An 11,671-nucleotide genomic window follows, 5' to 3' on the forward strand; every position below is an offset into this window, starting at 1 on the left:
ACTACCTACTTTAGAGTATCACACTGTCTTTAACCTTAGCGATAGGTAGGGGGCTCGCTTTATCATGTGGGGTCCATATTTTGATGTATAAATTGTTTTACCTGTGGTGTGCCGCGGAATTCTGGGAATACCTTTGGTGTGCCATGGGTGAGAAAAGGTTGCGGAGCACTGCTTTAGAAGACAATTAAGACAGCAAGAAACAGGTAAAAATACCCTGGATTTTGAATTAAAATGGAATTTCTTGATTTTGCCGGTAAGTGTTTTCAATCAAAGGAGGTACCTTAATAAAAAAATCGGTGTGTGTACTTATGTACGCGCGTTAGAAGTTATACTTCTTTGGCGTAACAAAATAAAATAATCGCACACCGCGTTCGTCAAAATTCACATCAACCAAAAATATTCAAACAGTTGGAAAATAGTTTTCACATAAACTAAATAGGTATGTAATACTAAACAAAAGTAACTTACCTACCTATCACACTTAAAAATATTAAGCTTAGTTTTGACAGCTAATCAGATATACAAAGGAGTGGGTACAATTCACAACGCGAAAGAATATTTTTTCACCATCTTTTTTGGCCAACAATAATAAATTCGTTTCCTAGGCAACGGAATAATTCTTCGTACATATAATCGTCACGATTGCACTATCATACTGTGGTGTAAAGGCAGTGCGTTCGGCTGATAACCGAACAATCGTGGTTCGGATCCAATCGAGTGCGATTTTTTTCGTGTGAAAAAAATAATTATGTGTTACATGTCACACGCCAAAAATACACTCTGGGGCCTTATGTTAGAACTTGCGAGTCCAAGTCACCCGGTTGACATGACGTCATATGACATCATTGCTACGTACTACCGGAGTGATAATAGCATTCGAGAAATTAACGCTGCTCAAACACTGGCGTTATCCATTGTCCCCATACACAAATAGGTGTTTCAGCATGTTTAAGCTGTGTGCGTTCGGCGGCTTGCCTCGACCGTGTATTGGCTTACGTCACAATTACGTCATGTCGTCGGGTGACTAAATGTCACAATTTTCCAAACGAGTCTAAAATATAACTTCAAAAAGAACCTCGAATTTTTTTTTTGCGAAAAACAATAAACCTATGGATTTTCTACATAAAATTATTAATGGCAGCGCGTACTATACTTTTTCGGAATAGGTACTATATTTTTTTGGGTAGCGTACTATAACTCGGTGACAAAAAAATGGCAGCACTATACTCAGAAAAAACTTAAAAAATCAAAAGTTGCCGAACCAACCACCCAAAAGTTTGTTTTCAATGTTTTCGTTTTGAAAAAGTTTTTATATCCAATTTGAATAGCGTATTACTGTGTAAATTCAAAGATGTGCATCGTAATAGTGACCGGCAGAGGTTTAGTGTTGTTTTTAGCCAATTTAGCGGCGGTAATGTGTATAGTATTTTCGATATTGACTCCGAAATGGTTGATTGGACCGACCAAATCAAAAATTACTCCGAACGGAACAGAATCGTACGTGCCGACGGTGGGAGTTTTCAACAGGTTCGTAGACCATCAATATAAATGGAATAAAGTCGCTGTAAAAGCCTTCAATAGTCTCCTAATTTACAGTGTATTAGGTATCTAAATAATTAAACCTGACGATTATTATTATGTATTGTTTTTCGAATTTTTACGTTTACCTATGTACCTACCTTCCGTATTTGCAGAATTGTGTGATGTGATGACTGATGAGCATGCATAACTCCTGTGAATAATTAAAAGTATGCGCTCATTAGTTTTACCACAATAATTCCATAGTCAGCAGAATTTCTGAATTTAATTTTGATTAATAATTGTCAGTAGAGATAGGTACTTATAATATATTTATGTTTTCACAGAAATATAACCACATATTATATTGGACAATTACCTATTTATTGACGGTGGTACATTTATTATGTAGGTATGACGAGATTGCCGCAGTACCAAACTGGCATGGAGTGGAGAATAGAACCATCAGAGTGACGTCCCATCTCAGAGTAATAATATAAAGAGAGAGGGTATTGTTCGGCAAAATGAAGACGTGTTTTTTGCATGTAACGCACAGTAGAACCTCAATTTTATTATTATTAACTTAACTATGAAACGTTATACCATCATGTTGCTCCTCAGTACGGCTACCAAATTTAAACACAACATAGTTAATCATATTTTCTACTAAATTAACTAAAAATAACCACCACTAACTTTTTAACACAAAAACAATAAATTTCAGCGATACATGGTGGCAGTTTTTGAACGAGTGGAGTCATTCACTAGTACAGCGATGTGTACAAAAAAAAAAATTAATTAGCCGTAGAAATTCTATCTTACTCTAACGCATATTGGGGAGATATAAGTGTGCCGAATACTTTCACATTCGCACTTATGGTTTGTTTTTATTCAGGCCTTGGGTCCTATTGTGTCTTAAGCATAATGTGTTCAACCCATGCATGCTATCAACGCTCACGTATACGTGTCAAACATGAACTTTTAATGCAAGAGAAATCCAAAAATTACGAGTAGGTAGCGCAACGTGACATGGGCATGTTGGGCATAACGCGGAAAGAGCGCCTTCATCCAGCAGTGGATTATGATTTTTTTGTGAAATATAATTTAAGAATACCATACTACGATACAACCAAGGAATTTCCAGAGGCTATATAAACACCCTGACTATGAATATTTATATAGGCACCATCATAAATCGTCAGGTGTTCGAATTTAGAACTAAGTTCATCCCAATATAAAAAGTATTGAATGATGTGTCAAATGTTAGCATGTGGCGCACTCACTCGGCGAACAACTTATATTGATGGATCTATAACATATTATACAGTGATGAACCAGCAAGTTTAAAATTTCATAAGGTGTCTTTCGAGTTTCCTGTTAGCAAAGTTGTCTGGCAAGGCGACACAATCTCACCCAAACTATTATCACTGCTGTATAATTTGTTTGCTGGAATGTTGTATATCAGTCTTTATTATTTTATTTATTGTTTACAGATGCACCCAAATCAACCACAAAGAATTGTGCGGTCCGTTTGCTCAGGAGGGTCTCGCCACAGATAATGATGTCTTCCCGCCTGCTTGGAAGGCGACTTATTTCTTTATCCTCTTAGGTATGCACATATTAAAAAATCCTGAATAACTATACTTATTAGAAATTATAAAATTATAGATATTAGAAAATTAATCAAAGATTCATGCAAACAAATCAAAATCACAGATTTTTTCTTAATAAATAATGAGTATTAAACATGTTAAAATATTTGTCTGCTTTAGAAATATATAATGTATAATAAATGTAGTATTTTCAAAAGAAAAAACCATAGTTTGGATTATCCGTGCCGCCTCTCCCCACCATTAGCCCCAATAATCAGGAGTCTACTGTATAATGATTTCTTCTAACTTTTAAACTACAGTATGTAAGGTGATGGCCGAGTGGTAACGTGCCTGCTTATAAAGTCATGGGTCTTTCAATATTTGCTTGGACCTCATAGGTTGAGCAAGTGTCTAACATCCATTTCTCGTAAAACAATAGTTTAGGTTAAGTCAGACTTATTATTTTACTTACTTTGTATTGTTTCACTCGACAGGTCTCTCGATTCTCTGTTTGTCTATGGTGGGAGTTTTGATGAGCTGCTGCTACAGGAGTGTCTGCGGAAAGAGCCTCTACTCGTTAGCCGGAGTACTGCAAGCATTGGCAGGTAAGCTAACAACATTGTTTATTATAATATATGTAATATGTATACTGACACCATCTTCAAAGGCGAGCAGCAAACTGTTCACTCCAAGACATTTGGGGAATTGCACCACAAGAGAGGTATCAGGATGGGTACACATATTTTTCGGAGGTGGACCGCGCAGCAAAGAAATCACAACACATTATTCTATACTACACAATTGAATATGCATTGTTCACCGTTTCACTGATTCTTATCGGCTATTTACTAATACCCAATCATAATATAATATGACACTTGACTTCACACGATAATCATGACGTAGACACCACCCACGGCCAAAGGTGAGCTTCATCCTGTCATGTCCATCGAAGAGCCATGTATCTACTGATTATTTTAAAAATACACTTGAATCCCAAATTTCCGTGTCCGGAATTCACATTTCCCGCTATTTGCATGTAGTCTCTGCAGTCCTGTTTCATTTTAGTACATTTAATACCCGGTTTTACATTTTTATTTTCCGCTATTTCGTCCAAAATATCTAAAATTTAATTAAGACTTAGAATTATTAAAGTAAAAAATTCAACATTTATATCCTAGATAACTATTCTTATGCAACATCTTCTTGGTTACGTGAAGGAAGCGCTGTTAGCGATTAAATGGGAGGAGCTTGTTAGTTTATAATGGAAGTGCGGTTAAAAATGAGAGGAGCATGTTAGTTCACAGTTTTAACACGTAGCCAAAAAGATGTTGTTGTCCTATAGTCTGATGAATAGAAACCGGATTATACGCAACATAAAAAGCTTGAAATATGCATGAAAATATTCATGAAAAGTGTCAAAATATGCAACATTAAATAATAAAAAAATAGTTATTTTTAGTTTTTTTATTTCAAAATCAGCCAAGTACAATAAATTAGTATGTAATTAATTAATAATTAACAATTATTTAACATTTTGTTACTCTTGTAAATGTTAACAATCAGGTACTGTTCCAAATGTTCGGTAGTAGATTGTGTCTTCGATCACTCAATATATTTTTATAAAAAGACTGTTTCACATCCACTGAGGTAACTGGGCAGTATTTGAATTTAAGTGTTGTGTTAGAACTTATTTTTTCTGGCAAAAGTTCACCCAAAAGGTCCCATTAACACAATGCTTACGGGCCCTTTTAATTAATTTTGTAATTAACGTGTTAATTTGCATTTGAAAAGTAATTAGCAATTACACAATTTTGTGCGGCCCGTAAGCTATGGGTTAATAAAACTATCAATTTGACACAAAGGTTAAAAGCCTCAGTTACTTTTCAAAATGTTTCCAAACTAAGTTTACGCGGGAATACCTATGGCAATGCGGAGTTCATTTGGCCGATTTTATTCATTAACTGAATAGATTCAGTCAACGCCAAACCTTGAGTTTCAAGCTTTTTAATACTCACAGGTATGTGGAAAAAATGACTGCTAATCACAGCTATGTTTTTTTTGAAGTTATACTTCTTTAGGCGCGTTTGGAGAATCAGATCAGAGTGTATTTTTGGCGTGTGACATGTAACACATAATTTATTTTTTCACACAAAAAAACACACTCGATTGGATTCAAACCAAAGATTGTTCAGTTATCAGCCGAACGCACAACCATTACGCCACAGAATGATACTGCAATCGTGACGATTATACAGTATAAAATTATAGTTTAGAATTGTTCCGTTGCTAGGCAGCGAATTTATTATTGTCGGCCATTTGCAATTCCTTACGTAAACAAACTATTAAATGTCATAGGGGCAGTTGTTACTTTAAAAATAAAAACAATGATAAATAATTATATAATTCAGTAATATAAGTTAAAGTGTATAGAAATAAACCAACGGCGTACCAATAAGCGGTCCTTTTTCTTGAGTGTGTAATTTAACAAGATAATTACGAGCTAGTCGAAGAATCTAGTTTATCACAAGTTTTGTTTTTGTTTTGTTACGCCAAAGAAGTATAACTTCTAACGCGCGTACAGTACACACACCGATTTTTTTAATATTAGAATCGTTAAATGCTTCCTTGGACTGACAAACTGCTATAAACCTCAGCACTATCGAAATCATTTACTACACCTTTGATGGCCTCGAAATATTAAATATAGCGAAAATATGCATTATCATTAGATTTTAGGTAAAATATGCAATAACCGGTGAGAATGGGCTAAATATGCAAATGCATATAATCCGGTCTCTACTGATGACCAACTCTCCGGTGAAGAAGAGGTGAACTCAAATACAATTCTAACAAAATAAGATGCTATGACGGCATAAAAGCTTTTTTACTAGCACTGATACACTGGTGCGCTGGTACAAGATTAAACCTTCAAATCAATTTATAATATTGAAAGTTTTTTATATAATCAAGCACCGAACCAACTTGTGTGATTAATAAAAAATAAACTTAATTTTTCCATTTTTCATTACCCCCAATTTACATTTCATGCGTGGTAATGGATAGTCATTCAACAAAAAAAAACATCCTTGCAAGACAAGACGTTGACTGACTTTCAATTAAATCCTGTTAACTTCCAGAGTGATCTGATTTTAAGAAATAGTCTTTTGCAAGGGAACAGGGTATGCATGTAACTGCACACTAGGATTCAAAATGAGCCATGACTACTATGTATTATTTTACGTTACTTTACAGTTTATACTGTTCATAATATGGTTGTTACGTGATAAATTCAAGTATTTTTAACGCTGGGGTAGGAGCAGGTTCTTGTGGTTTTTTACCTCTGCACGAGTTTGCAATTTACATGCGCTGTGCTGGTAAACAATAGATGTAACACAAACTTTCTAATGCTCAAATTACATTGGCAGATTCCGTCTGGCCCGACTGTCTGCCACGATTGCGAAAAGATATTATCTATGGTTAAAAATCACTTTTCTGGAATCGTGAACGATCGTGAGAAAATTTGAACAATTCCTATTTCCGTCTGCCACGATTCACCTACAGCCTTGGAGAAGATTGTCGAGAACGTACGAAAATATCCAAAGTTACCGCCCGCTTTGCGAGTCACGGCGCCGTAGTTAACCGTGCCATTCTGAATTCATCAATTCAACTGTCAACATCTCTCTGTCCAGTACTGTCTTTACTATCCTCGAGATGGCAACAAATCAACGAACTGAAATGTAAATTAGTAATAATAAGTATACAAAACTAAAATATTTTCTATATGACAAATGGCCGCGACTCTCTATCTACATGCATAAAATATATTTATAGTTAGCTGTGACAACTGAGTTTTGATGTAAAAATGCGAGGGAAAACTGTTCAGTGCAGCCACCAATCTAACGAAGAAATAGTTTATGGTCAACCCATATTTTTAATAATACCAACACTATGTTGGATCTTCATGTCTGCTAGTGCTTTGAACAAGCATATTGTGATTTATTCAAGGTGTATATTTGGTCAGAATTTTCAAAACTGCTTATGGGAATTACTTTGATTTTAGTTTATATGTATGCATTTCCATACCATTTGGTAACAACACCCATACCATTTGGTAACAACACAATATGTATATGAATATACTATTCACATTTGTATAAAAAATATGTGTAATTTTATCGTAGGAATATGTCTTCTGATTGGATTGCTGCTTTACCCATGGGGCTGGTCCGCTCCGAGAGTCCAAGCTCTTTGCGGTGAGGATGCTAACATCTTTTACATGGCCAATTGCACACTGGGTAAGTCTTGGAGCAACCATTAGCATTTATTATTCATTACAGATTTAGATTTTTTCATTAAATTTCAGCGATAAATTTTACTTTGGATTTATTAAAACATTTTGAAATTCTCTCATTAAAGCAATAAAACTCTCTTAGAAGCAGTGGTCATTTACACCTCGGAAACCTGGAGTTTTGTTTCTATTTGGCTCTACTTCTGACTTGTTTATTGACTGTCTGACTGACTGGAAAAAGTTTATCAACAGATTTTCAAACAAGAAATGGATATTGGTCATTTGCTCAACCTATTGGGTTCATACTCAGGCTTTAACCGGTTTTACGCCTTTTTTGCTCTAGAGGCCGTGATCGACAGGCCGCACATACAAATTGTGCGAATTATCTCACCCGACTTAAAACACAAATTTCTAGCCACTGTCGATTGATTTGCGTAATCTAAAAAATTAAACACACGGTGACATCTGTTTGAATAATTATGAAATACTAAGCCGCAAATTATCGTTATTACAGCGATTTTAGTAAGAGTTTCGCCATAAATTCAATGTGTGTTCAGACACTGCCATTGTAATATCGTGAGGCATAGTAAAGGTTAAACACACATCGAAAAACAACATGGGATTCAATCTGAAGATCCATGACATCAGAAGAGAACGGGCTCTTAAACATTGTTAAAAGAAAAAGTCCCCTGTTGAAGATAATGTAGGTATGGACCAGTGACAGCAAGAACTCTTGAAAATTATACATTGTAGACTTTTAAGGTAGGTATATCTAACAATCTGAGAGCAATACACAGTCAAAATTATAAGACTGCGCTGGTTAGTTCATTCATCATGATAAACAAAGAGATATGTCCAATCATCCGATATCCAAGATACATCTGTGTGTCAACAAATGAACATTGTATAAAAACTGTTTTTTGAACATTTACAATATCCTGATGCAAATGCCCATGTTTTTTTTGTATTCCGCCGCAAAAGAACAATATTATTCACACACAGAATGATGTTTTTGGTCTGAACTGGGCATTAGAGAAAAAGCAGGTCAAAAATTCACTGCCTAGAATTCAGTGGTTACCAATATCTTGTGCTTGGAGGAACCCTTGAAATATTTTGTAAAGGGAATCCTTATCTGGATAACACGTTCGGCTCTACAGCGGTAAACATCTCTATTTTATGTCATTTTGGACTATGTTTGTTTTACAATGTCACTCTTCAGTTATGAACAGAATATATACTTAAATGAAAATTTATTATTTTTGGTACATTGTAAGTTTTTTTTATTGTTATTACAAATTTCATTGCGCTGTCAAGCAATGACGTGTGACTAATCACGAGGATTTTTTTCAGGCTGGGCGGCAGGTACAGGTGTCATTGGAACCGGTTTAGCATTTGGGGGAGCTCTCCTCACTCCTTGGGCTGAGGGTGCCATCTCTTCCAGAAGAGTTCAAAGACATCTTGACACTGGCAAAGGCCTCATCTGCCTGCCTTAAAAATATCTAGACGTATCCACACTTTTATAGATTGAGTAACATTTTTCTATGTATAATTTTATGTCACAATATGTAACATGGAAAATATGATTTTTACTACAGATTAATTATAACGAGGGCTCTGTTTTGTATCTGACTCTCAGCCTACGAATTAAACTATAAAATTAATCGGTCATTGTTAATAAAAATGTCTGACTTAAAAGTAGTTCTTTCAAAGTACACGTACATTACCGATTAATGTAACATAAACGAGTCAGACTCCACGAGTCCTGATTCTAAACACCTACATACATACATCTGTCTACAAACAAATTACACAACTCTTGGTAAACTTTAACCTTTATACAAATGCATGTGCGTAGACATTTGTTTGAAACACTTCAGTAAAACTCCGTTAATACGAACAGGGTTAATTCGAAATTCGCCGTACATCGAAATATTCACTAAAATTAATGTTGATTGAACCATATTAATAGATATTAATCTGAAAGAAATTATATCGGAAATGGAAGCATGTTACAAAATTGCAATAAAAAATTTCGTAATCCAAATTTTATTTCGATTTTCGGTCCCGTCGACTTCAAATTGACAGTCTTTTACTGTAGTTTGGACGGGACGGTCCACTTGTGTATCTTGGAAACAGAGTTTAATGTACCATTTGGCTATTAATTTGGAAATCTTCAAAATTTTTATTTCAAATTGAATTACAAAATATAATTAAAATTAATTGATGTCAACAATTTGATACTTTTGTTTCTATCTGCGAAATGTACGCCTGTCGAATGTTATTCCGTATAAATATGTCCTGTGACCACAAGTGCTACTATGGGCTTTAACAATAAATAGAACTGGTGAACAAACATACTCTCTAATGTGTGTACGCGAATGTTTCCAATTTCCGCATAAATTTTTGATTGATAAGAAAGAACTTTTTGTAAGTATGTCGGTACTTTCTTTCTCGGCATAATATTTTGACGAGATCATTTATCTACTCAAACATTGGTGAATATTTGCGCACATCATTTCTTTGAACAAAATTTACTTTTCAAAGTTGTTTATAATTCGCACACACAATAAAAAAAGTTAGAGGCAACACAGTTGATAAATCCTAAAGACATTATATAGTGATACTCAATTTTTCCTGAGGCTTTTAAATTTATATTCTACCAAATTATTTGCATTTAATCTTATATTATAATATTGCATTTATCTTTTTGTCTGTTAATGGCATAGTGTACTTTATTTTTAATTTAGATTTAAGGCTATCCAAAGACTTAATAGTTTTGAAAAATTAAGTATTCAATTTTATTCAAATACTTATTTTATGATTATAATACTATCTGTACCTCACAGTCATTGTATTTATTGTATGTCTGAAAAGAACACTTAGGTTACCACAATTATTCAAGGTTTTTTTCAACCAGTTAATGAGCATTTGGTTTTAGGAACCCCAGCGGGTCTATTCTATACAAAAGGCTGCTTTCGTCCGCTAAAACCGCTAACTAGGGTATGTTTGTATCAAATTATTAACACGTATTGTAACAATTATAATTAGCCGGTATTAATTGTTGCAATAAATGATATATTTTAACGGCATGCCCCCTGCCTGTGCTAAAATTTAGAGCATGAGCGATAGAGAGAGAGCGAGAGAGAGACAGTTTCGACTGATTAACTGATTACAATACAATTACAATTATAATATTTCAATATAAAATGTATGTAACAAATACTAACACATTATCACGTTTGCACGTTAGCGGTCGATAGTCGCCTTTTGTATTGAATAGACCTGCAGGTATCTGTAATGAATAGACTCAAAAGATGGCTCTGAAACACAATATGATACTTTGGGAACAAAATCTGAATTTAACTCATTATTTGCGAAGTCATATAGGTACGTAGATGACAAACTGGCTCTGAGGTACAGATATTATCCAAAATGTTGTCGCGTTAGTGATTAATCTATTCCACACATATTTCAAAAAAGGTTTTATATAACCAAACCAGTTTTAAAATAGGTTCCAAATTAAATGCCTGTGAAGGGAACTGAGTGATATATTTTGGTTTATTAAAATTTGCTAAAATATACATACTTTAACCATGGCCGACTATATATACAGGTCGTGGCGCTGAATTGTGAATTACAACGGTAGTGCTAATTATTGACAGATTGAATTATTGTTATTAATCATTATTAAATGAAGATTTTCGATTGCTAATTTCCTTCAAATTATTGACAGATCATTTATTTCAATATGCAACAATCATCATTTTCTACAAACAGTTAACCATATTGCATTCGAAGTCTGATCAATATCTAGCACCAAGATCGAAGTTTACAGTTTCTTGTCACAGCCTGACTATAATAATAGTCTTTGACTTTAACAGTCATATTTTTGAATTTTGCAAATGTAGAATAGTTCTATTTGTCAATAAGGCAACAATGTAAATTCCACCGTTTTTTTTAAAATTTAAATATATCTCTTTTGCATTTATAAACACATACCTATTAGATAAATTTTTTTCATTATTCTTATACACTAATATTTAGTAATTAATAAATTTACATTAATATGATGGTAGCTAGCTATAGAATCTCACAACATTTATGTATGTACTATAACTTGACTTTTGTGAACATAATGTATAATCTCATAGTGAATAATTTTATTTAAAGAGTTTTTCTGTGTCAAAGAAATTACATGTACCCTTTTTATTATTGTTCAAGATTATTTTTTTTAAAAACATACACTGATTATATTATATATTTTTAAATT

General features: G+C 33.9%; 1 protein-coding gene across 1 annotated transcript; it reads left to right on the forward strand.

Moving 5' to 3' along the window:
• The first annotated feature begins 1,223 nt into the window (after positions 1–1,223).
• Positions 1,224–9,966, forward strand: LOC147074873 (LHFPL tetraspan subfamily member 2a protein-like). The gene is made up of 5 exons (XM_085943002.1): positions 1,224–1,527; positions 3,012–3,127; positions 3,605–3,715; positions 7,295–7,408; positions 8,752–9,966. Exons 1-5 carry the CDS (start codon positions 1,352–1,354, stop codon positions 8,892–8,894), a joined length of 660 nt encoding a protein of 219 aa, XP_085799128.1. The 5' UTR covers positions 1,224–1,351; the 3' UTR covers positions 8,895–9,966.
• The last annotated feature ends 1,705 nt before the right edge of the window (positions 9,967–11,671 follow it).

The sequence above is a fragment of the Rhyacophila brunnea genome, unplaced genomic scaffold (assembly GCF_057557595.1).
Source record: "Rhyacophila brunnea isolate RB1 unplaced genomic scaffold, BYU_Rbru_1.0 scaffold_15, whole genome shotgun sequence".
Taxonomy (NCBI): domain Eukaryota; kingdom Metazoa; phylum Arthropoda; class Insecta; order Trichoptera; family Rhyacophilidae; genus Rhyacophila; species Rhyacophila brunnea.

What these genes read in the sequence shown, in the direction of transcription:
- LOC147074873 (XM_085943002.1), top strand. Translation starts at nt 1,352, where the DNA reads ATGTGCATCGTAATAGTGACCGGCAGAGGTTTAGTGTTGTTTTTAGCC. An exon ending in AGTACTGCAAGCATTGGCAG is followed by an intron (nt 3,716 to 7,294) that starts GTAAGCTAACAA and finishes ATTTTATCGTAG; the next exon opens with GAATATGTCTTCTGATTGGA. An exon ending in CATGGCCAATTGCACACTGG is followed by an intron (nt 7,409 to 8,751) that starts GTAAGTCTTGGA and finishes GATTTTTTTCAG; the next exon opens with GCTGGGCGGCAGGTACAGGT.